This window comes from Stylophora pistillata, chromosome 14, assembly GCF_964205215.1.
Source record: "Stylophora pistillata chromosome 14, jaStyPist1.2, whole genome shotgun sequence".
Classification (NCBI taxonomy): domain Eukaryota; kingdom Metazoa; phylum Cnidaria; class Anthozoa; order Scleractinia; family Pocilloporidae; genus Stylophora; species Stylophora pistillata.
In genome coordinates, this window is record NC_142532.1 from 11,400,292 (window position 1) to 11,425,516 (window position 25,225).

General features: G+C 38.0%; 1 protein-coding gene and 1 pseudogene across 3 annotated transcripts; one reads left to right on the forward strand and one right to left on the reverse strand.

Annotated features, from left to right (window-relative positions):
• The first annotated feature begins 381 nt into the window (after nucleotides 1–381).
• On the forward strand, nucleotides 382–24,419 carry LOC111334379 (DNA topoisomerase 2-alpha). Of its 3 annotated transcripts, none has more exons than XM_088745077.1 (24): nucleotides 382–581; nucleotides 1,624–1,876; nucleotides 2,620–2,683; nucleotides 3,798–4,041; nucleotides 4,322–4,534; nucleotides 6,354–6,554; nucleotides 7,679–7,918; nucleotides 8,377–8,433; nucleotides 8,802–9,041; nucleotides 9,409–9,645; nucleotides 10,018–10,233; nucleotides 11,384–11,476; nucleotides 11,792–11,906; nucleotides 12,436–12,557; nucleotides 13,251–13,631; nucleotides 14,815–15,014; nucleotides 15,722–15,857; nucleotides 17,091–17,286; nucleotides 18,320–18,567; nucleotides 21,021–21,104; nucleotides 21,448–21,948; nucleotides 22,434–22,622; nucleotides 23,172–23,480; nucleotides 23,931–24,419. In XM_088745077.1, exons 2-24 carry the CDS (start codon nucleotides 1,630–1,632, stop codon nucleotides 24,141–24,143), a joined length of 4,746 nt encoding a protein of 1,581 aa, XP_088601203.1. In that variant the 5' UTR covers nucleotides 382–581; nucleotides 1,624–1,629; the 3' UTR covers nucleotides 24,144–24,419. The 3 variants fall into 3 exon arrangements, with proteins under 3 accessions (XP_088601203.1, XP_022795835.2, XP_022795834.2); XM_022940100.2 differs by having other exon boundaries at nucleotides 438–577; XM_022940099.2 differs by lacking the exon at nucleotides 382–581 and adding an exon at nucleotides 1,146–1,289.
• Nucleotides 19,306–20,025, reverse strand: LOC148716548 (uncharacterized; annotated as a pseudogene).
• Nucleotides 24,420–25,225: the final 806 nt, after the last annotated feature.

The following is a 25,225-nucleotide window of genomic DNA, read 5'->3' on the forward strand; positions in this document are numbered from 1 at the left end:
TGCTTAAATCAATTTTACAGTAAGATAATTGGATAGCCAGCGCCCACTCCTCCTTCTTGGAGAGGGAACAACCTGACAATTGTCCTCGGATTTTGCCTTCTTTACAAATCATCGTGCGAGTGAATTAAATTGCATTTGACGCTCGAATCGCTTTGCTTAAATACGCGAGGTTTAAATTTCCTCTACGTCTTCCCGATGCGTGCAACAGTTCTCTGTCTGCTTGCGAGTGTGGTTGATGGTACATTTAACAGACCGAGAAGCATTTACGCCGGGTCTCTTATGCTGTTGCTCTCAACCGCAAATCAAGCCTTGTTTTACTCAATCCCAGACCCCCTCGAGCCTTTATCCTTCGCCGGTCCTCCCCTTCACGCCAACTTCGTTAAACATGTTGTTCAAAATGGGGAAAATTTCGGGGGGTCTTCTTGGCAAAGAGAAAAACTATCTAGTAGCTCATGATGGGAAGTGGAAAAGCGGCGAGCGAATACACAAAATAATCTCTAAATGACGAAATTATCTGAAGTACCTTCATTGTTACTGTTGCTCAACTACTGGGCGCGAGTTCAGTTTGCTTCGAACGGTAGGTACGATGTGAAAGAAAGAAAACAGACAAAAAAAAAACAACAACAAAAGAAGTTCAGGATTGTATACAAGAAAGGCTTTATGCCATATCTTAGGTCAATATGGTTTAAGGATAATTTGTTAACCTTGATCGATTTTGTTCGAAATATTTTAATCTTATGAGAAAATTAAAAAAAGTCGCCAATGACACATGTTGGGCTCATCACATAATATTATGAATAAATGGTGTATAATTCATCGATGTACTTGCTTGAAAGTGAAAACCACTGTTATTTCAGCATGTCCGTAGCGATTGCAATGTTTCGGAGCACTAAATCCGGTGAGTTGTATCTTAAGTTTACCTGGCGTTCTTCAGTGCAGAAAAACACGTGTGGGATCGATATGGATCGAATAAATCACAAATCTACAAGTCCAAACGTATTGTTCGAGATTCACATATTTGTTGCTCTTTGATACCGGTACCGTAACTTTATTATTACATTTTCCTCGCCATCTTGAATATCGCGTAGAGACCTGGGGTCGAAAGCAGGTTAGTTGTTAAACTTCGATAAATGTGATTGGTTAGTTTGAAGTGCGTTAGGATCTGGCGGTTTCTCTGAACGACGTTGATCGTCGCTTCATCGTTGCAATATCCTAACGCTTGGAGGACATTTCCTCGCTTCTTGGTTCGTTTGTCGTCAACGATGGCAACCGAAACTAATCCTCTGAAGGTACTGATTTTTTTTAAGAGATTATAGTATCGATGCCACGTGGAAGCGATCGCAGATGAGGCGTAGCACGTTCGATGTCGCGGTATCAGAGGAAGCCAAATTTTGATTCAAATCTTCACTCTTTTATGTACACCATTTCACTCTTTCGTTGGCGTACTTTGTATGCCGCATTTAGAATCTAATCAAGGGTAACATCGTTTACAGAAAATGAAGAATATATCATGGTATAGGTAACATACTCGAGAAAGCCCTGAATTTCCCGCCACTCTTTACTAAGCTAATCGAGAACAACTGCAACAGAACCTAAACAATGTTGGATTCTATTTTTGTACAGGAGATCATGAATAATGGAGAAAATACAAAGAGCAATGCTTTTGCTGCAAAGAAGAAAAAACGACTGTCAGTTGAGCGAATCTACCAAAAGAAGACACAGTTGGAACACATTCTCCTCCGTCCAGACACTTATATTGGCTCTGTTGAGCCAATCAAACAAAACATGTGGGTTTATGATGCAGAGACAGACGCCATTGTAAGTAAGGAAATCACTTATACACCTGGTCTCTACAAGATCTTCGATGAACTTTTAGGTAAGCGGATTGGACATATGTTTTTGCATTTCTTGTGGCCAGGTTTTACTGTAAAAATTAGGTCCTTGGGCAAGTTAGAAGCCTTTTCATTATTCGCCATGACCTTTTATTAACTTATCATTATTTGCTCTTTACCCTGTGAGCAGAGCCTTTTTTAACCTGTCCTTGAATCAAAAAGGGAAAAAGGCTCTGCCGACATCCTGTTGTTGCTCATTTGAACAGGTGCGGCGGTTGCCTTGAAATTGATCCTTTTCCAGGCCCCCTTGAACTATTGTGGGTGTAGATTTGGTCATCTGTGTACATGAAAAACAAAGGTGTGTGCACCAAAACTGGTTTGACTGGAGGCAAAACCGGCTTGAGTTGCCTGGAGTTTTGGGCTTTCAGTATTTCAAAGCAACAACAGGGTGTCAGCAGAGCCTTTTCCCTTGGAGGGTTAAAAAGAAGAAAAGGCTCTGCTCGCAGGGTATTTGCTCTTCTGATGGACTAACAATCAAAACACTGATCAGCTTTAGAAACTCTCTATGGTGGCTAATTTACTTTAGAAACCTAGTTGATAAAACTAAATTAATCCATTAACTTTTTATCTTTGTTTTAAAATTTTTGTGAAATTTCTTGAACAAGACCACATATCAAAGAATTAGGGAAAACAGTCTGTTCATGGTATTCAGTAACTTAGGTGAATGTACAAGTCATGTTGTAATCTGGTAATAATTATCTATGATATATTTCTTCTCCCTTTGAAGTGAATGCAGCAGATAACAAGCAGAGAGACCCTGGCATGGGCTGCATTAAAATAACAATTGATGCGTAAGTGACAAATTAATGAAACAAACCATTTTGTAACACAGTGACCCTATCATATGATCTAAGTGATAGTTAACAGGTTCACTCAGTTGGAAGTTAAGTTATTTCCTTACTTTCTAGCCCCTTGCTGTCCTATCACAAAGGCTAAATTTTTCAAGGCATGAGAATGCTTTGACAGGTTTCTATTGTGTGTACCATGTTCCTATTGATAATGATCTCAGTTGACTTAAACTTTTAACTCATAAATTGGAGTATGCCTGTTGTTGGTATTTAAATTTTTTGTTGGGTAATTGAAACCCTGCAAATGTACATAGTTTGTTCATATTTTACAAGTCTGTTTTAGGAAAGTGGACAAGATTTCCATTTAAATACTTAATTATGCTACCAGTTCCCTGATAAATGAAAACAATGGCGGAAAAAACAGATGGTTTTTGGGGCTACTGCAATAAAAGTGTTAGATTCTGCAGGGCTCAACACTAACTTTTCAACTTACCAGCCAAGTGGCTAGTGACATCTTGGATGTTTTTACAGGGTTTGTACAGGTCATGGAAAACCTGGAAAGTCATGGAAGTTTAAAATTTCATTTTCCAGGCCTGGATAGTCATGAAATTTAGGTGTGGGTCATGGAAAATCAATGTGCTCTCTATGAGTGAAAGGCAATAAGACCCAAAGTTGAAAAGTTAACTGACGAGTCCAAAAATCAGATTTAATTTCATTAGAAATAAACAGAAGCACGCATTGTGAGAACAATACCATTAGTTATCGCTTACCCTAGGTCATGGAATCTTTCAAAAGATCATGGAAAAAGTCATGGAAAGTCATGGAATTTTAACAGGTCAAAAGTGTACGAACCCTGTTTTAGATGTTACGACAATTTCAGTCTGTTTACTAGCCAAACTGGCTGGTGAAAATTGAAAATCAGTAGCCAAAACTGAATTTATACTAGTAGTCTGTGGCTAGTGGGCTACCGTTAGTGTCAAGCCCTGTTCTGCTATCTGGAGTTGTGTTTTTTTCCTAAGTACTAAAAGTGACTCTCAAACTTTGGTACCAGTGATGTATTGGTAAAATGCTAATTGTGTTTAACTTATATGGGCTTGTTTCCTCTGTTAAATTGTAGAGATAACAACACTATAAGTGTTTGGAATGATGGTCGTGGCATTCCTGTGGAGATGCATAAAGAACAGAAGGTGTATGTTCCAACCCTGATTTTTGGCCATCTTCTAACATCCAGTAACTACAATGATGAGGAGAAAAAAGTCACAGGTGGCAGAAATGGTTATGGTGCAAAACTTTGCAATATCTTCAGCACAAAATTTGTTGTGGAAACTTGTTCTTCTGACTCAAACAAAAAGTTCAAACAGGTACATTTTGTTCTTAAATACATGCTAGGTGTTCATGATCCTTAAAGTTAAAGAGAAACTCCTATAAAAATTTCCATGTTGGCAAACATATACCTAACAATTATTCCACAAGTATGCATTGGATATGAGATGATTGGACCAAGTTTGCCATAACCATCTCATCCAACAAGTGCAAGTGGAACCATTGTGTTATCAAAAACTCCCCAGTATATGGATAAATCTTCCCAAGTTTATTTTTATGAACAAATAATGTATAACTTGTTCCTTTTCTTGGTTGTAGACTTGGACAAACAACATGGGAAAAGTTACAGAGCCCATTGTAAAGGATTTTAATGGAAAGGACTTCACTTGTGTTACATTCAAACCAGACCTGGCAAAGTTTAAAATGGAAAGTCTTGATAAAGACATCATCTCACTCCTCTCTAGGAGGGCGTATGATGTTGCTGGTTCTGTCAGAGGAATTGCTGTATATCTCAATGGAAAGAAGTTGCCTGTATGTAATTTGTTGACAATACTTATGCTATAGATTGCTTGATTCACTAAGCACTTTCACAAACCATAAATGGCTAAGTCATATGTTGCAAATATTCCTTTTTGTCTAGAGCAGAGATACATGTAATACATTGTACTTTCTGGATAATGAAATTCTGATTTTAAGGTGGCTCGTACCAGTTTTCATCTTTTTGATGGTTTGTAACTTTGAAAGAATACAACAGAAAGACTGACCAAGGCCAGTTGAACACTTTTACGGGGTTGAATTACATAATCATTGGTTATCCAAAAATAAGTGTCATTTCGTCACTAGCAGTTTCCATGGCAATGCTTTCATAGGCTTATTCAGACGCATTTTTTAGCTTGTGGCTTAAATAATTCGAAAACTAAACCGGTGACCCCCTGATTTTTTTCAGTGATTGCTTTTGGCACTTGAAAAGGAAAATGCACAAAGATTTTTAAAAAATTCTACGCAGTGGAATTTCAGAAAATCTACAAAAGGGGCAATTTTCAGACATTGCAAATTTCCTTCCGTATAATTTTATAGTTTTTTGTCTGATGATTCCTTTCGACGTTATTATCATATTGGAACAATAAAAAGAAGGGGTCACCGGACTTGTTTTCGTGCAATAGCTTTCGTGAGTTTAGCAATTTCCACGCACGTTCTCATGCATTTAAAAATCAGGATTCTATAAGATCGACATTTACTCATGATCTGTTTTAGCTACCGCTGACAATTGCGTGTGCTCGCGCGAGCACCTACAATCTGATGTTTACAGACATTTACTGCTAAGAAAATCATTAAACAGCCGTCAAAGACAGCCTTCCGAGCTCGTCTTAAAAATCTTACACATGACTTCTGGCTATATCATATTATTTTCCTTGAAGTTTCAAAGTCTTCTTCCACTTCAGGTAGATTATCCTTCACTTGAGTTCTTCTTTTTTCGCCGTTGCAAGATTTCATATCAGTTGAATATTTCTTTTAAATGTGAAGTGAAGCAACCTTTACTTCTCTGAAAATTGTCTTCATTATCTTTGTTTCTATCTCCTGCATTCACAGTGTCCACTCAACACATCAAAGACAAGCTCTTAGGTAAACTTCTCACAAAAGTAGAAAAAATTCCACGCGCCATCTTTGTTTTGAATTTTCATCTTTTGATCTCGTGCTTTTTTCGCACATTTCTCTCGCGTGCGTCACACAAGAGTGACTTGTTCTCCGTGCGAGGAAACTGGTACGAGCCACCTTAACTGCATTATGCCACAGAAAAAATGAATCTCCAAGTTTAATTTCTTGGTCCATCCTTGTACCAGTAGTAGACACAAGTGACTTACTTTTGAGATTAAATAGTTCATCAGGAAATTATAGACAGAGTAAAGAAATAATGGGTTTCTTTATTTCTACAATTCTGTTTTATGTGGGTGGAAAAAACTATGCTCAATTTGCAACTTGAGCAAGTGACTGTGAATAATCTCCTAAAGATAGTGTGGCAGTTACTAGTGCAGACCTTAAATGCTTTGTCTTATGATAAGTCAGTACTAAATACAGCAGGCAAAAGTGAAAACCATTACAGACATCACAAGTTTTTCTCAGCCCTCTTTTTCTTTGCCATACATTCAATTAAAATTTTTTGTCTAATTCATAAATCTTCTCTGTCCTCTTGGCAAAGCTTCATGCAAGCCATATTGGAGTCTAGAACCAGATTTAGGATCTTAAAGCTCTGTATTGAAGATGGCAGATTTTGGAAAGTTTCTCAACTGCTCAAAAGGCTGTAGTTAAGAAATTATGCTGCTTAACTTATTCACTTTTTGATGATCAACAGATTAAGACTTTCAAGGATTATGTTGGACTGTATTTGAAAGCTAGAGATGATGAAGATGACTTGGCATTGGGTAGTGAATCAGAGAAAAAGACTAATTCTGTTGTGCATGAAGTTGTTAATAAGCGCTGGGAAGTTTGTGTTACCACAAGCACCAAAGGTTTCCAGCAAGCTAGCTTTGTCAACAGCATAGCCACAACCAAGGTACAGTAGAGTCAAGTTCTCTAATACTGTTTTAAAGCGATGAAACATTGATTGTCCAACAGTTTTTTGTTGAAGCAGTACAACATATATAATAATTTATCATTTGTAAGTTTCTGATCTTTGCAGCGTGAATGCTCATTCTTTTTTGATTGCCTTGTTGACATGAATTTTTTTCTGCACCCTAATTTTTATGAATTTGGCAATAAGGGAAAATCATGATAAAGTGAGATGAATGATGAGAGTTGCAAATGTAACTGTTTGTGAAAATTCACAAAAGCATTAAGAAAAACCTTGGATTAAAACACTTTGTGAACAATATTGGAAGGTAGGTGTTGTAAAGGTAGCCAGAGAAGAGAGCAGTGATCTCAGCCATTTAGAGGTCACCATGGCAAGTGAACTACAGCCCATCTCTAGACACAGTTTGACACAACACAAAAAAATTGGAATGAATGAGAGGTATCTTGTCACCAGCAACTTAGCTAGTAAGTTGAAAAGTTAATGTCAAGCCCTGGGTGCGAGGGGATAGAGGGAAATGGCTTGCAAAAATGTAAGCAAAATAAATACCCATACAAATCTCTCGTAACAGTGCAACAACTTAAGGCAGCAACAACTGTGTCTCAAACTTTTATAGAAATTGTGTAACTTTCTCATGTTCACAACAAACATGGCTATTTACACCTCACTGATATTATAATTTCCTATAAAAAGAGGATAACTCTTGAACTCAGTAATAATGCAAGAATATTATACATGAAAAAATCACATGCCCCTTATTGGCTGAAAATAAGTGCATTTTTCATGTAACCAGTGAAAAGTTGTAACATTAGTGCAAACTAGAAATAGCACATGCACACTGTCAAAATTTCGTCTGTCTTGACTTTCTGTGATCCTTTTCTCATTTTAGTCATTGATACTGTAAGTATTAACATGATTACTCATGCAATTTGGTGTAAATAAGCACTTGTAAATTTTCCCAGACTATAAATGTGTGAGCCCTCTAGGTGTCTACAAATATGTTACCTCGAAAAATTTACTTTTTAATTTGCTAACTAACACCAAATTGCACAGTCAAGAAATCGTGTTATTACCTATACTGATAATACATGTAGTATGTTCTTTCATAGGGAGGAACTCATGTCAACTATGTAACTGACCAAATCACAGAGAAGCTCATGGCTGCGGTGAAAAAGAAAAACAAGGGAGGTGTAGAAGTGAAGCCTTTTCAGGTTAAGAATCACTTGTGGGTTTTTGTCAATTGCCTGATTGAAAATCCAACCTTTGACTCACAAACCAAGGAAAATATGACATTAAGATCTAAAGCATTTGGATCGACTTGTGATTTCAGTGAAAAGTTTATCAAACAGGTTTGTATTTTTATTCTCTACACAATTATCTTAAAGTTGTTTTCATTTAACACAAAAAATGTGCATATCATGGAATTTTTAATGTATGATGAAATATGTCTCTTGTGTAAAAGAGATGTCAAAGTTTTTATCAGTGTGGTACAAGGGAAAATCAGAGGGCACACTTAAGATTTCAACTGTAGCTATTTCTGACTTTCAATTCAGGTCTTCACTGGGATGCAGGGAACTTGATGAATAACTACATATATACCATAATGTTGGTGATACCATTTCGAACTGAGTTTGTGTGTGATGGAAGAGGTTTAACAATGCTTTGTGAATGAGGGTTTTGAAAAAAAATTAACAACTTTCCCTTGAGCCTCTGCCAGTTCTTATTTTCTTATTCCATGGTCTTGAAACAAGTGTGATGTTTGAAACAGATGTGATGTTTGATCTTTTCATTTCTTTATTTCTTTTAGGTTACTCAGTGTGGTGTTGTTGAACATATCATGAACTGGGTGAAATTCAAGGCACAGGTACTGATACAAACCTTTAGCAGACTCCAGGTTGAATTCCTCAAATAATCTTGTGTCCTTAGAATGTTCTTAGGTGTTTAAGTGCTGGTAACAGAAAAAACACTTCTAAAATAATTGGAAAGGCACCACAAGAGGAATAAGGTGGAAGAACTAACTTGCACAGAAAAATTGCTCAAACGGTGACTCCCTTATTACAACACTGCTGCTGGCAATAATGCAATAATTGTACATGACACTTGAAAATGCCTGAGCACTTGCATTGGTTCTCCTCTTATCATTCAAGAGGAGTCCAAATTGATAGATACCTTTTCAAGTCTTTTTTTAATTAAGATGATAATGTGCATTTATTTTTGGGGATTTCATTGTAGACTCAACTCAATAAGAAATGTCAAAAGAGCAAGCACAGCAAGATTCGCGGAATTCCCAAATTGGATGATGCTAATGATGCTGGTGGTAGAAGCTCAATGCAATGTACGCTCATTCTCACTGAGGGTGACTCAGCCAAAACGCTGGCTGTAAGTGGCTTGAGTGTTGTGGGTAGAGACCGTTTTGGAGTGTTTCCCTTGCGCGGTAAACTGCTTAATGTCAGGGATGCATCACACAAGCAGGTATAAAGTTTAAATTTGATTTTTTTTTTAGTGGGGGAAAATTTGATGCATGAATTTAAACCTCTTCAGTATACTCATAATTACTTTTGGGAAGTGCAGAGAAGAGTTTGGCATGGGTTGTTGTGAGCTTTTGTCAGTGGTTCCCAGAAAAATCAGAGATTCAGAAAGACACCATGTGATTCCATTTGATCGATAATTACATGTGACAACCTTAGAAATGTTAACTTTATGTTAGTTCAAAGAAGTCATCTGTTATTGTAAATGTAAATGCTCACAATTTAGGTCAACCTGATTAAGGGTACAATGTTTAAATTACCAGCTTCTCTTAACCCTGAACTAAAACAGACTTTTCATTGTGTGACTGTAGATCCTTGAAAATGCAGAGATCAATAATCTTATCAAGATACTTGGCCTTCAATACAACAAAAAGTACTCATCAGAGGAAGACTTAAAGAGTCTGAGATACGGTCACCTAATGATAATGACAGATCAGGATCAGGATGGCTCTCACATCAAGGGACTCCTCATCAACTTCATTCATAGTAACTGGCCTACTCTTACACGTTTACCGTTCTTGGAGGAGTTTATTACTCCCATTGTTAAGGTTTGTGTTAAGGTGTCGGATGGAAAATATGCTGTAGCTACACTCTAAAATGGGGGGTATCAAGAATCTGTTGAGATCTTTACCTTAATCTTTGAGATGGAGATAGAGATCTCTATGGCTGGGCCAAAAGAGAGCAATTAATATCCACATATACTGAATTTAAGTTGTGCATTGTTTCAAGTAAATGATTTGTGTCTGTCAGCTTGGCATAGCTATCAGTGGCTTGTAAGAAAATGTCTTAAATATAGAATCAATAAAACTTTCATTGGAGTTATGGCAAGCAAGTATTTAAGTTAATTAATTGTGTCTCTAATATCCAAATGGTGAGTTAAGTAATTAATCAGTAATGCTAACAGCACATCAAAATTTCAGGTCAGCAAAGGTAAAGAAGAGAAAGCATTCTACAGCATTCCTGAATATGAGGAATGGAAAAACAGTACAGCAAATGTCAAGTCTTGGAAAGTAAAGTACTATAAAGGTTTGGGTACAAGCACTCCCAAGGAGGCCAAAGAATACTTTGCTGACATGAGACGTCATCAGATTCAGTTCCACCATGAAGGTGCTGCATGTGATGAAGCTATACTTATGGTATGTACATGTACAATATAAGTCATGGGCAATACGTATATCTTATTAACCAAGAGCGAAGGCCGTACTGGGAGAGTATCGGCCTGAAGTCTTGACAGTAGGGACTGAGCTTCGCTCGGTCCGTACAAAAAAGACCGAGGGCCAACATTCTTCCAGTACAGCCCCAACCAAGCTTGTTTAATAAGAGATTTATTATACGACTGAAGTTCAAAGGGACACAAGTGCGGTATCATTCGGGACCATTCGGGACAGTGCCCGGTCCAATACTTAGAGAATATTGGACCGGCAATAGAACATTTTGATTGGTTGATTTTAGTTATTGGCCCTCTGACTGCCCGAGTCGTGTAATAAATGGCTGTTATTACACAACTCGGGAAGTCAGAGGGCCAATAACTAAAATCAACCAATCAAAATGCTCTATTGCCGGTCAATCTTCTCTCAGTATTGGACCGGCACTGCCCTGAATGGTCCTGAATGATACCGCACTTGTGTCCCTTTGAACTTCAGTCGTATAATAAATCTCTTATTAACCAAGCTTGCTCGAGACCGTACTGGAAGAATATCAACCCTCTGTCTTTTTTGTACGGACCGAGCTGCGCTTGGTCCGTACTGTCAAGACCTCGGGCCGATATTCTCCCAGAACGGTCCTCGCGCGTGGTTAATAATATATATATATATATATATCACTAATGGTTTTTGATACTATGCTATCTTTTCAAGAATGTTTTTCCATTTTGCTAGAGTACTGCACCTATGTTGAGTTAATAAAGTCAAGGCTTGAAAACACCTGCCTAAGTTTCCTAAGTGTATAGTTGTGGGGAATTTTCATTCTCTCCTCTCCCTTTAGAATTAAGTTTTCCATTTCATTGGGTAATTAGGAAGACAAATTAATTTTTTTAAAGAAGAGGTGTTGTGAATCAAGTGTCGCTGTAAAGTCAGTGATGACTGGGGTAGCCAGGGAAGTCCTTCAAAAAAAAAAAAAAAACAAAACAAGCAAAGTCTGTCAGCTGCCAGGCTCTCTGCATGCAAGATAATAAAAATTGACAAATCTAGCACTGGCATTAATGGATCAGTTTTTTGCATGATTTATTTGTAAACAACTGTGAATTGTACTGTGAATTGTAGACTGAAAGTTTTGCTTTAATTACAGGCATTCAGTAAGAAGAAAGTTAATGACAGGAAAGACTGGCTCAACCGCGCAATGGAAGATCGCAAGTGGAGAAGGCAACAAGGGCTTTCAGAGGTTGGTCAAAGTTAGTTGTCTATCTGGAATTTGTTCATAAGAGATGTTGAACAACAAACTGAAATAAGTGACCAAGTTTTGCCTGTACAATCCATCATAAAAGAGTGTACACAAGAAGAAGGGGGCTCAAAACTGTTGGAAAAGTAATTATTATAATCAACTATCTTAGTGACCATGGGTGTGCTATATGAAGCAGAAATAAGCACAGGTTCTGTTGGTGTCTGCTAAATCAATTCTTTACTGCCAGTAGCTTTTTGCCTGCTTCAGTCAGTATGAATAACCCTGTAAATGCTTTGCTTGCCTTTCTTTCCTCAGGTTTACCTTTATGAGAAGGACACCAGATCAGTTTCATATTCTGACTTTGTCAACAAAGAACTTGTTTTGTTCTCTAATGCAGATAATGAACGATCAATTCCTTGCTTAGTGGATGGTAAGCAAGATATTGAATTCAGAAACAATGTTAAAAGAAAAATGAAATACTTTTATTGGATAACTAAACTGTAAATAAATGATCTGATTTTTCTGAATACAGTTGAATCTGTATTAAGCTGCCACCCATGGGGAATAGAAGGATGAGGACTTAATGCAAGATGACCACCTAATGCAGGTTCCACAGAATAGGGTTATCATTGTAAAAAAAAATGGTGAAGAAATGCCATTTTATGTCATAATTGACTACTTGATGTAAAAAAAACTTGCCAATAATGCTACTAGCATTGATTTTGGGAGACAAAATTGAAAGCTTTTTCATACTTTTATTTGAGTGATTGTGCTTTAAGTGACTATTTAACTCAGGAAGAAAGCAATAGAAAGAAGCTGTTGGGATTCAGTAAAGGGTGACCACAACTGCTTAATAAAGGTTACCACTTGCTATGGTACTACTTAATGCAGGTTTGCCTGTATATTTGTTTTAATTTATTTAATCAATCATAATAGTTTTGAAAACTGTTCTTCTTCAGGTTTAAAGCCAGGCCAAAGGAAAGTACTTTTCACCTGCCTGAAAAGGAATGACAAACGAGAAGTAAAAGTTGCTCAACTTGCTGGATCAGTGGCTGAACTGTCTGCATATCACCATGGCGAGGTAATTAATTAATGTCCCTAACCACCGCTTAATGATGAAGTCCCTCAAACCAATCAGCTCCCTACATGGGTACCTGTACTTCACACAATCTAAAAGTTATTTCACCTAAATTTGTGGTGATCCATAGACAGACTATTTACTACTCTTCAAAATGGTGCCAAAATGTATTAAGACTGAAAAAATAATCATAATTTAACAGTAATACAAAGGAATTCTAAGAGTGTCAAAAATTAAGTGTTAAGAGATAACCCATTATTTACAAAGTCTTCAAGGAATAATAAATAAAGGCAAATCTTTGGCAGAATTGTCATCAGCATCAGTCAATGATTATTGTCAGTGTATAAGTAGGATATCATTTTTGCAGTAAGTGTTGAAGTAGAAAGCTGAGTCATGCAGTCAATGACTGCAGATGCTGAGTCAATTTCTGTTGCATTTATTACCAGCTGTCACTAGCTAAAATAAGGGGAAGATTTCTTTCCTATGTGATGAAGTATCTTTCTCAATTTCTTTCTAGTCGATGGCGCAACTATCCATTGGCTTGGGCTGGGGAAAAGTGAAAAATAAAGGGGAAAATATATATAAAATATATAACTTCTAACCTAAAGTATGTTAGAAGTTAGATATTAACTTAAAGTTAAACCTCCTCTCAACTTTCAAACTCTGGTCTTATTTACATAATCTATACCCATCTAGGCAAGTCTGATGGGAACAATCATCAACTTAGCTCAGAATTTTGTGGGCAGCAACAACTTGAACCTTCTGATGCCTGTTGGTCAGTTTGGCACTCGTCTCCATGGAGGCAAAGATGCTGCTAGTCCTCGTTACATCTTCACTATGATGAGTCCTTTAACAAGGCTATTATTTCATGCTCATGATATGCCTAGCCTTACGTACCTGTTTGATGATAACCAGCCTGTTGAACCTGAGTGGTATTGCCCTATAATCCCTTTGGTTCTGGTCAATGGAGCTGAGGGGATTGGCACTGGTTACAGTACCAAGGTGCCTAACTTTGATGTTCGCCAAATCATCAGTAATCTGAAGAACATGATCAATGGAGATGAACCCGAAGAGATGGTGAGCTCTTTAATCCCTCTAAACTTAAGAGTTATCAGAAGACAAAGCTTAATTAAATGAATCAAAATGTTTAAATATTTTGTTGTCATGTTCAGAGAATAGAACAATCACAAATGCACTGTACCTTATTTTATCGTGGGATGTGCACTGATAAAATTTTACAACAAAGATGTAGTTTTTGGATTTGAAAAATGCCTAATTTTAAATTTGTGGGCATGTGATTACATGTAGTATTCCATTGGGCTTCTAGTGGTGCAATAGTTTTGAAAAAACTTCTCAATCACAATGTAAATTCACAATTGATGTGAAAAGAATTAGGTTTGAAGATGCTTCTTAATCACATTGCAAATTCACAATTGATGTGGAAAAAATTAGTTATAGATTGAAGTGAAAAACTTTATACAAATTTGTTAACTTCAGTTAACAATTGGTTCATGCTTTAGCGTGCACTATCGAGTTATGGAGCACGCGGGAAGTTTGGAGAGCACGAAAGAAGCGTAAGAGTTGCCCGAGGCGATAGCTGAGGGCAACTCTAGCTTCTTGAGTGCTCTCCAAACTTCCCACGTGCTCCATAACTCGATAGTGCACAGCTGAAAGCATGAACCAATTGTTTTAGAACATAGCCGGTGGAATTGTGCATCAAATGCGACGCGAAAAACGGACAACAATATCAGTTGAAGCGAATCGTGACGGCGCTGATGCTGAGTCTCCTTTTCCTTTGTTTTTCTCTTTTTCTGCCTCATTTAAGAACTCTAGCCCATGGGAAAAGGTCGAAACATTGCCTTCGTTTTCGGACTAGCAGGCCGAGTTTCTGTTTGTATCCATTATTGTCGCGAAATGTATTATTTTTCCCCGCACTAGCAATGGCCGCTCGCGTGAAAAAAAATTTCTGGTGAAGTCGGATTTGCTGACGCTATCAGCGTGCACTATCGGGATTTTGAGCACGCTTACGTATAATGAATTTGATTGCGCGACTCTGCTAGCTATGTTCTAATTTTTTTTGGTAGTTTTTGTCTTAAGCCTATTGGCCTGCTACCTTGTTCTGCTAAAATATATTTTCCTTCTTATTGACTCAAATAGAGAAATTGTTTTTGAAGGTATAGGTAATATGTACCTTTCTTTCCATGGTACAGAGGTGAAAACCAGTTAATGTATGTACTTTTTTTCCCCTTTCAAACTTAAGATACCATCATTCAAGAACTTCACTGGTACCATTTCTCAAAGTGATAGCCACAAATTCCTTGTGCAAGGTAATGTGGAAGTTGTTGACAACAAGACTGTCGAAATAACTGAGTTACCAGTTGGCACCTGGACACAGGTTTACAAAGAGAATGTTTTGGAACCAATGCTGCATGGTTCAGAGAAAATTCCTCCTGTTCTGACGTGAGTAGACAAGTGTTTGAATCAAACCAACCTATTTAAGTTATGTTATTTAAAAAAAAAAGTACAATAATACAAAAGTTAGTTTGGCTGAGGGATAGGTGAAACAATTCTAGTGCAGTAAGTGCTATATAACAGGATTATGAAACTGGCTTAATGATGGAAAACAAGCAGCATCTCAGAGTTACAGGTTCAGGACTTGTACCATCTTTGAAGCCAATTTGGCAATGTTGGAGTGATATTAACTCAACTTGTGTACAAATTGACACATTAGTGCACATTATGTGAGTTGTCAAAGATCACTTATTGAAAATGAGACACAAAATGATGTGCATGTACTTAAATGTAAGATTGGTGCAATAATTAGAATTGATTAGTATTTTTCCTAGGTTAATCTATTTGTTCAATTAACACAGACATTCACCAAATTGAAATATGGCGTCCAATTTGAATTACCATAATTGTTTTGGACTTACTAGCCTCGTCTTGACGTGGAAACACAAAAGGATTATCACATGTGTGAGAGGCTAGTCAGTCCAGAACAATGGCAATTCAAATTGAACGCCATATTTCGATTCGGTGTATGCCTGGAAAAAATAGGAAATGTACATATAAACCATTTTCAAATACATCTGATTCTACATGTTCTACTAATGACTTCATTTGGGAAATTGGTTCCACCCAATATTAAGACTTTTGTCTTTGTTCAGGGATTACAAGGAATACCACACAGATGTAACAGTGAAGTTTGTGCTTAACATGACTGAGGACAAGCTGGCTGAGGCAGAAGGTGCTGGATTGCACAAGAAATTTAAACTTGAAACTACAATTAACACTAGCAATATGGTGAGTTTAGCACTCATCCCAGCTATTATTTATTATTACACACTAGACTTACTATGAAAACTCTGGTTGGTGGAGAGCATACAGTCAAAATACAATTATAGCATTTAAAGTTGACATAACCCAATATCTGCAGCAGATACTGGGTAAATGTTGGGTTTACAGTCTGACTAGTTTCCATGTCCCTCATTTGTGAAGTGTTCTCAAACTTTTGCAAACTCAGGAAGAAGTGTCTTCTTTTGCATGTTGCTTAAAAAGTGTATTTTAAAACAATTATTGAATTCAATTTTTGCATGATATCATGAATTATCAACCTCTTGTCTGCATTATCTACCTCAGTCTTTGACTTCGGCAGATAACTTGGATCTCAGCATTGATAATTAGTGACATCATGCTCAAACTCATCCAATACTAGCTAAACATTTGTAGTTATGGGAAATGTAAGTTTTTCCATCTTAGTGCATTTTAGCAATAATTGCAGACATTGGAACATAATCAATGTGTGCTAGAATTCTTTCTTGGTCCACCTTTTTTCCTGACTGAAAATTTTTGCAGCCATAGTTGATAGCCCTTGTAAAGTCAGTTTTCTTGTGAGATGTAACCAACTAACTGTGTTCTTTGGTGACATAACTCCTCTTTGTGCTGCCAGTATCAGCAATGCAAGGATTGTTACTGTAATGACTCTTCACCAAGTGGAGATGGTTTGTGGTGGATATTTCCTGTGCCCCAAAGAGGGGAGGTAAATATCCACTACTGGCCACCAATATTGAGGTGAATAGTTGTTTGACTATATACTAAAACAGTGAGATATTTAGAGCACAAAAAGATGATTGTAACAAATTTATTCCTGCAATAATTACAATACTTTCACTCCACATAACTGAATTAAATTACTTATAGTTATAATAATTCTTTGATTCTACGATATTGATTAAAATTATTTACTATATAGCACAAAAAGATGATTTAAACTTGTTTCTTCCTGCAAAGGTTACAATATTTTCAGGCACAAATCCTGCATGAGTTGCTCAAGGGTGAATAGTAAAGGATATGTGGAGTTTGAGTTGCCAGTGAGATCTTTAACACTATCTACTGTTTTAATAAATACAAATAACAGATAGTTCAGTTTATGGCATAGCTCAATAATTAATTAAGCATCTAACCAAAACCTCATTAGATTTAAAGAATTTCTGATCTAGTCAATTTGACATTGTTTTTGTTGGCGGCATATTTCAGGTTTTGTTTGATGCCATGGGTTGTCTGCGCAAGTATGAATCACCACTTGACATACTCAAGGAATTCTTTGAGCTGCGTTTGGAGAGATATGCTATACGTAAAGCATGGTTGGATGGAATGCTGACTGCAGAATCGAGCAAGCTCAGTAGTCAAGCTCGTTTTATCTTAGAAAAAATTGAGGGTCAAATTATCATAGGTGAAGACTCTCTTCATTTTGTTTCAATTCAAATTTCCATTTAAACTTCTATAAATCTTGTGCATATACATTGTAGTCACATGGACTTTGATCATTTGCTCCTGAATGAATGAGTTGTTCATTGATGGGCTGTTTGTTTCTTTGATCTATTGTTATTGAGGAGCTTACCAATTTCTTTTTCATCTTTGAGGAAACAAATATTTTGGCAAAATGCAATTCAGTGGAGTGGGCTTTTCCCCAATACACAAGGGTGTGCAGAGGACATACTGTTTGGTCAGGAAAGCAAAAGCAAGAGGAATGCAAAAAGTCATTTTAGATTTGCATTAGAACAGTATTTTGCCACTGATTTAATCCAAAACTGACAAAATACTCTTCAGTTACAATGAATATAGGAAGTTCATATATTTTGAACTGCGGTATTAGATACGTATGATGCACGATCCTGGCAGTAGATAGCGCTATTTATGCAATAGCGAAAATCAGACCTGAAAAAAATCAGGCCTGTACGGGACTCGAACCACTGACCTCTGCGATACTAGTGCAGCGCTCTACCAATTGATAGAGCGCTGCTCTAGTATCGCAGAGGTCACTCTACCAATTGGTAGAGCGCTGCACTAGTATCGCAGAGGTCAGTGGTTCGAATCCCATACAGGCCTGATTTTTTTCAGGTCTGATTTTCGCTATTGCATAAATAGCGCTCTCTACTGCGAGGATCGTGCATCATACGTAAAAATACTCTTGTAAAAATGAAATAATCTTTGCAATCATTGTTCAGATTTTGACAAGTTTCTTTTTGAACATAGACTGTGCCATATCATTTTTTCACTGTGATAAGTTATGTGCAGATTAATTAGATTTTTTTATCATGCAATATAGAACATTCCTCAACATTTTGTTTTACAACCCCTTACCCTTTGTTCAAGAGGTCTGAGGGACCCCTGATGAAAAAATGGTGAGGTCTAATTTGATATGGATTTAAAAAAATGGTAAAGTATCCTACACTGCATGAGTTGCTACTTGTTCTTTCTAACAGAGAACAGAACAAAGCGGGACATAGTTACCACTTTGGTACAGCATGGTTACCCATCTGATCCTATCAAGGCTTGGAAAGAGATGCAGAAGTCCAGTGCACCTGATGATGGAGATACAGATGATGCCTCCAGTGTTGCAAGTTCCACGTCAAGCGCTGGTGGACCTGACTTTGGATACTTGTTGTCCATGTCCATGCTGTCACTCTCTCGAGAAAAGAAAGAGGAACTATTGAAAGAGAGGGATAATAAGGTTAGTGACATTGTATATAAATTTGCCAAAGCTCAATTTTCTCCTTTGTTTAAAGTTAAGTTTTCAATATTTTTGATAATGAGTTTGAATCTAAGGAAAATGAGGTTCAAACCAAGGATAATAAAAGCCAATTTTTGTATTTTAGAATTCAGCCTTTGCACCCTTTACACCCTAACATCTGTTTTCATATTCTCCTCACCATTCTCCACACATTTTCTAAGGTGCTGGGAAGGAGAATTTGCTTAACAATCAAGAGCTTCTCTAGTTGGTGATCATTATTTTTATTCTCATGACTTTTAATGTGTGATTCAGGGGTGATATTGTGAGGAGAAATTAGATGTTAGTCACTCTTAGGGGTCGAAGAGTTAAGGGATTATGTCAGCACAAGCCTCTTTTTTTAACCAAAGACTCGGTGATGTCTTATTTTACATAGAATTTTGATAAAGGAAGAGAGGGGGGCTCTCAGTTTCTTAACATCTCCCAGAAAAGATTCCAGTCGGTCTTGTCAAGGTGAAAAAGTAGTTATACTTGTATAAATACATGTAACCCTAACCAGACCATTACTACAACAGTTGCCCATAACCCTGCTATTCTGGTTTAATAATCTTGTGCAACAATTTAGTTGGAATTTGAAATCTGGTTCTAAAAACGATCTCTGGCAAAAATGATTAAAAACTACGAGTTTTCGACTGCCCGAACTGCAGTCTTCGATGGGTAAAATGAATGATAAGCAGGCGATGAGAGAATTTAAATAAAGACACAAAATGTGAAATAATGAGAATGCAAATGAGTATGAATATTTGTTAAAAAGAATGTTGTATTGTCCAGGTAACGGGCAAGAGTTGTTATCTGCGTTAGGTGTCACTCTGGTATGTCACGCTTCTAATGATTTTCTGGTTCTAAAAGTGCCTCTTTTGTCAACAATTGACGCGTTTTCAAAATCAATGGCGTGTTTGTTGGACCAGGCGTGATTAGCAATTCTAAAACCTTTGGCCGCAGTTTTGATATTTCTCAAGTGTTCTTTTTTTCGGGTACTAAAAGCTCTACTGGTTTCCCAAAATAACACCACGAACGATTTGCACTGGGAATTTTATACACGTCGTTGGTCTGGGATTCCATCGAAGGTCGGAATTTCGGAGCTGGGAACTGTTGTTGTAGAGTGGTAAATGGTTTGTTTACAACTGTGACATCATGTTTTTTTAGGACACCTGTCAAAGGTTCAGTTACTCCTTTGATGTAAGGAAGAGAAGCGAAAGACTTGCGAGACTCGGTTGGTTCAACCATCTTGAAAAACATTCCAACAAGTTCCTCTGGGGATACATTTGTTGTTGAGGATCGAGTTTTTCTATCCTGTGTGTTTTTGATAAACTTAGATGGATGGCCGTTGGACTCCAAAGCTGCATGGACATAATTAAATAATTTGGATATATCAACAAAGCTGAAATGGTAAATTGGCCACCGTCACGATTACCAAAGCTGACGTTTCGAGCGTTAGCCCTTCGTCGTTGGCCCTTCGTCATTCGCTCCGACGAAGGGCTAACGCTCGAAACGTCAGCTTTTGTAATCGTGACGGTGGCCAATTTATCATTTCAACTTTGTTGATACATCCAAATTATTTCGTTACTCCCACCGACGCAGCCCCAAACAGTTTCTTTCGAAACTATCAGCCTTTGGACATAGTTAAGTTCATCCTTTTTTCCTTCGGAGGAATTGGGTAGATTTAGAGCCCTGTGCAAGAGAGTTGATGCTGTGCTGGCCTTGTGTTGTCTGTCGTGATGGGAATTAAAATCTAAATATCTCTCTGTACGAGAGGGCTTTCTGTAAACAACAACAATGACTCCATTTCTACGGGAGACCAGAGTGTCGAGAAAGGAGATCTTTCCGTTACATTCGGTCTCGATGGTAAACGATATGTTTGTGTCAATTGAATTTAAAGCGTCATGGAAGGCTGAAACATCGTTCTTTCTCATGATGCAAAAACTATCGTCCACGTACCTTTTCCAAATTTTGGGGGGAACGGATGAATTATTGATTGCGGACTCTTCGATCTCCTCCATTGCAAAGATTGGCCACAATGGGGCTGACCGGGCTACCCATCGCACAGCCATGGACTTGTTTGTAAATTCTGGCATTGAACACAAAATAGTTGTTGGACAAGGTGAATTGAAGAAGTGTAGTGACTAACGCAGATAACAACTCTTGCCGTTACCTGGACAATATAACACTCTCTTTAACAAATATTCATAATCATTTACATTCTCATTATTTCGCAGTTCGTGTCTCTATTTAAATTCTCTCATCGCCTGCTTATCATTCATTTTACCCGTCGAAGACTGTAGTTCGGGCAGTCAAAAGCTCGTAGTTTTTAATCATTTTTGCCAGAGATCGTTTTTAAATTTCAACTATGTTTCATCCTGGCTGCGGCCCTATTATATTTTCATGCAACAATTTAGTTGGAAGAGCTGGACATGTTGAGGAAGAAGTCTCCACAAGACCTCTGGCTGGAAGATCTTGATAGCTTTTTGGAAGAGCTGGAGGTAAAGTCTTTATATCTCAACATAATTTACCTAGAACCATGCAATTGGCACCAAGGAATGTCGAGTGTCTGAAAATACACAAAACCTACAAAAAGTTTGGAAAAAGTGGGGGTTGATTGAGGAGAACTCAAGGAATGAAGATAGAGTTTTCTCTCGTCTCTCTTTTTTTAAAATCCTATTCAAAGTTATATTTTGTACACGATATGAAGGTACTTAGCACACGCTAAAATTGCTAGAATGTTGTTTCGTAGTTAATCTATAGAATAGGAGGTTTTCAAAGGTGGCATGGTCTATACAGCATGAGAGTGCTCGTTTGTCATTTTAAATTTGCCATTAATAACAGCGAGTGGAGCAACAGGAAAACGAAGATCAAGAAATGTACGTGAAGTCCAAAGCAGGGCGCTCACAGCAGCAGAAAAAGAAACCAACAAAGCCGGCCAAGAAAGCTGAAAGTAAACCTAAAACACTGGGTAACAATGAACGAGAAAAGAAAAACACAGAACTGAAGAGCAAGGAAACGGCTTCAAAGAAACAAAACAAGAGTAACGACTCCTGGGAGTTTGATGATACAGATGCAGGTGCCCCAGTCAGATCACTCGCTGACAGACTTGCTCAGCGACAAAGTCACAACCTTCCCAGCTCATCATCATCTTCGGTTGGTGGTGGAGCTGAGACAACTAGCAGTTCGGCTGTAAAGGGAAAAACGCAGTCTACTCTAGAGATGTTCAGTTCAAAGAAGAAGGCCAGAAAAGAAGCAGACAGTGACGATGATTTTATGATGGAGTTCAGCGATGAGGATGGACCGCCCGTAGTGAAAAGGGCCGCTAGGACTGGTCCTGTCAAGGTTTGTGTAGTGCTGGACTGTTAAATACCTTGGTCAGCGCGCGCTCCAGCGAATTGTAACAGACAGAGTATTATTAGCAGTTTTAAGGAGTTGGCTCGTAATTCTAGTAGTGAGCTCTAAACATTGACTTTCTGCCATTTGAAGGTTTGCCAAGCTTTGTTATTACAGATCATTTCTGTCTCTTTACAAATTGAGATGTCATTTGCACTTCTGGGCCTTCCCCTTCCTCAACTATTCCTTTTTTGTAATGAGTGACTGGACTAGAAGCAAGTTTAGGCGGAATTGTTGACGAAAGCGCTTATCGAAGACTTTTAAACCTGTCAAACTGCCTCCATACCGAGAATAAGTTGATGGAAACATCGCACGAAGAAAGAGTTCGCCACAGATCCATGGATGTGGCATGAAAAAGATTCTTTGAATTCAATGAAATGGTAAAACGTATGTAATAGTTCGGGTTTCTTTTCTTTTTTTGCTTTGCTTTGTAGACGTACTCTTTTAGTTCTGACGAGGATGATGACGATGATCTTACGGTCACAGCAGTGAAATCCGCAAAGCAGGCTAAAGAAGGAAGTATTGATAGTGATGCTGAATCAGATAAAAGTGACGTGCAAGCCACACGTGCCCTGATTCAAAAACTCTCTCCTGCCAAACCCACAAAAACCGCTCATTCGCGGGTGAGTAAGATTTCGCTAGGTTGTCAAACATTTACTAAGCAGCCAACACCTATGGGATCTTCTCTCGTCAGCGGACAACCTCAGATCGTATAAAAGAGGTTAACTGTGTAGCAGAGGTTGAGTGAAAGTTGGCGCGTGATGTGACAAACAGTGTTTGAGCGAGGATGAGAATTTTGTCCTACAGTGAATATCTTTTTTATAGTAACAGCAGTGGCGCGAAAAAGAGATTCTCGCCATGCCAGGAGCAGAAGGCTGTAAGGCAAGCGTCATTCTCATCACAAACGGTCCTCTCCATTTCGATTAAAAGATAGCTGGAGTCATCAAAATTTAGCCATATGATTCTCAGGTGCAGTGGCTGGATAATTTCCCTATCTCCAATGCCTGATAAACACCCCCGAGCGAGAGTTGATGTAACCTCATTGGATTGAATATATCCAGATCTTTCATTATTCTCGATTGTGATTTAACGAGGAGATCGTTAAATGGGGTAAATTACAAGTCACTTAGCTATTTGAGAAGTCTTGAGTAAGTGTATTTGGTGCTTTGCAGGCAAATAAACCATTACAGGATGATAAATCGGTTAAATCTACGAAGAAACAACCTGCTAAGAACAGTACGGCAGTAGCGAAGAAATCCACCGCAACTAGAAAGGCAGCTTTGTCATCTTCACAGGACGACAGCCCTGATGACGACGCAGCAGCAAAGAAACAACCAGCCAAGAAACAGCCAGCCAAGAAACAACCAGCCAAGAAAGGCAAGCGTGGAAAGGCAGTAATTCTTGATAGCAGTGACGAGGATTCTGATTCAGCGATGCTCTCCTCAAAGAAACCTACAGCTGCTAAAGGAAAAGCGGTAAAGGTAAGTGAGGTTTATTGATAACCATCTTCAAAATACCATTAAAATGTATTTAGATTGCAAAATGGCTCTCCTCAAAGAATTTCCACCTTTTCCTCTAATCAAGAGAAAATGAAACAGCATTATTTTTGGTCGATGAATACCTGTATGTTCTCACAAAATGATTAGAACCAGAAGCAGACCCCCACCCCACCATTGGCTACCATCTTAGGGTTTATTCCTAAGCCAGGATGCATTGTTTTCTAAAAGGTGATATGAAATATCATAAAAATAAAAAAGCCTTGAAGAACGAAACTTATGCTGTCAGTAGTTCCTGTTTTAGGTACAGTGACAAAGAAAAACACACGACTGAAAAAAGGAAGACTTTGGTAACTTTCAGAAGTTACGACACAGCTCATGTTTCTTAAACCTTCAGCCTCGCTTCTATTAATGTTCCGTTTCTTTGTCATACAGCCCAAAAAGTCACCACCAAAGAAGGCGAAAGCAAGCGTAGAGAGCTCAAGTGATGACGAACCAATGGAAATGGCTGTTGTCAGCCGAGTGGCTCGCACTGGCAGATCCAAAGCTCCAGTGAAGTATTTTTTGGAAGAAAGTGACAGTGACGACAAAGAGAATGAAGACACGAAGGAGTGGTCTGGATCAGGAAGTGATTTTGATGATGATTAATTTTTATACGTTTTAGGCTCAGGCGGGTACTCAGCTGTGTCTTTCAAGGGATACGATATAGTCTGAGAAGCTTGGTTTAGTCCTGCACCTGTCTCCTATAAAAACGGTTTTTCTTTCCGAAGGAGACATGGTAATTGAATCATTTCCTGCTTGCATGATTTCCCGCAGATGCTTGTTTTGTTAGCATCATATCTGTAAATAACCTCCTTTTCATTCAACTGAAAGCTTTCGAAAGGCCATGTAGAGATTCCTAATAAAACAAAAGTTAGAGGTTTACTTGACAACTACACATACACTTTATGTCCTCGTTCCCTTGTTCCTTCCACCCTGTGGTTTCAGAGAATACCTCTCCTCACTCGACCGGAGGCATTCAACTCAAAAACAAATTGAGCAATTTTCTTCAGTCTTGCAGTCAAAAGCGTCATGCAAACTGATCGATCAGTTCTCGCTTAAACTAGACATGCAATATTCGACTGACAATTTTAACTCTTCACTTGAGCCTAATAATGAGCTGCACAAACTACGAAGAACGATACAGTTTAAATACATGCTACGTAACGTAATGATACAAAGAAAGCGCACGCAAAACTTTACTACAATTAACACTACTGCACAAAAAACAATAGACAAAAACTAATGCGTAGCGATCTACAACAGCACTGCTAGAGTAAATTGGAATCAACCGTAGCTACTACTAGCAGAGATAAACGTCCTGTTTATCTTCGAAGAGTAGTGCAACATTTGATTCCAATTGAAGTAATGGCAATCAATGAAGTCGCACATTCAACGCAACCCGCTGTTATTCAACCAGATAATCAAGTTGTACGAGATAACATTGCGAGGCCTCAACGCCCTGCAGCGGTTGTTGGAGAAATTAACAGACAATTAAACAGTTCATGAACAAGCGAACATTGATTTCTTTTCTTTTCGTGAATTTTGAAAGTTTCTCACGTAGTGAATAAACTTGGGAAGTGTCGGAAACATGGAGACGCCCCCATGCGAGAACAATTTCTTTACCTTTGAAACCAGACATTTCGTTTTGTTTGTACAGTGACAGTTGATTGATTAACCTACTGATTCTC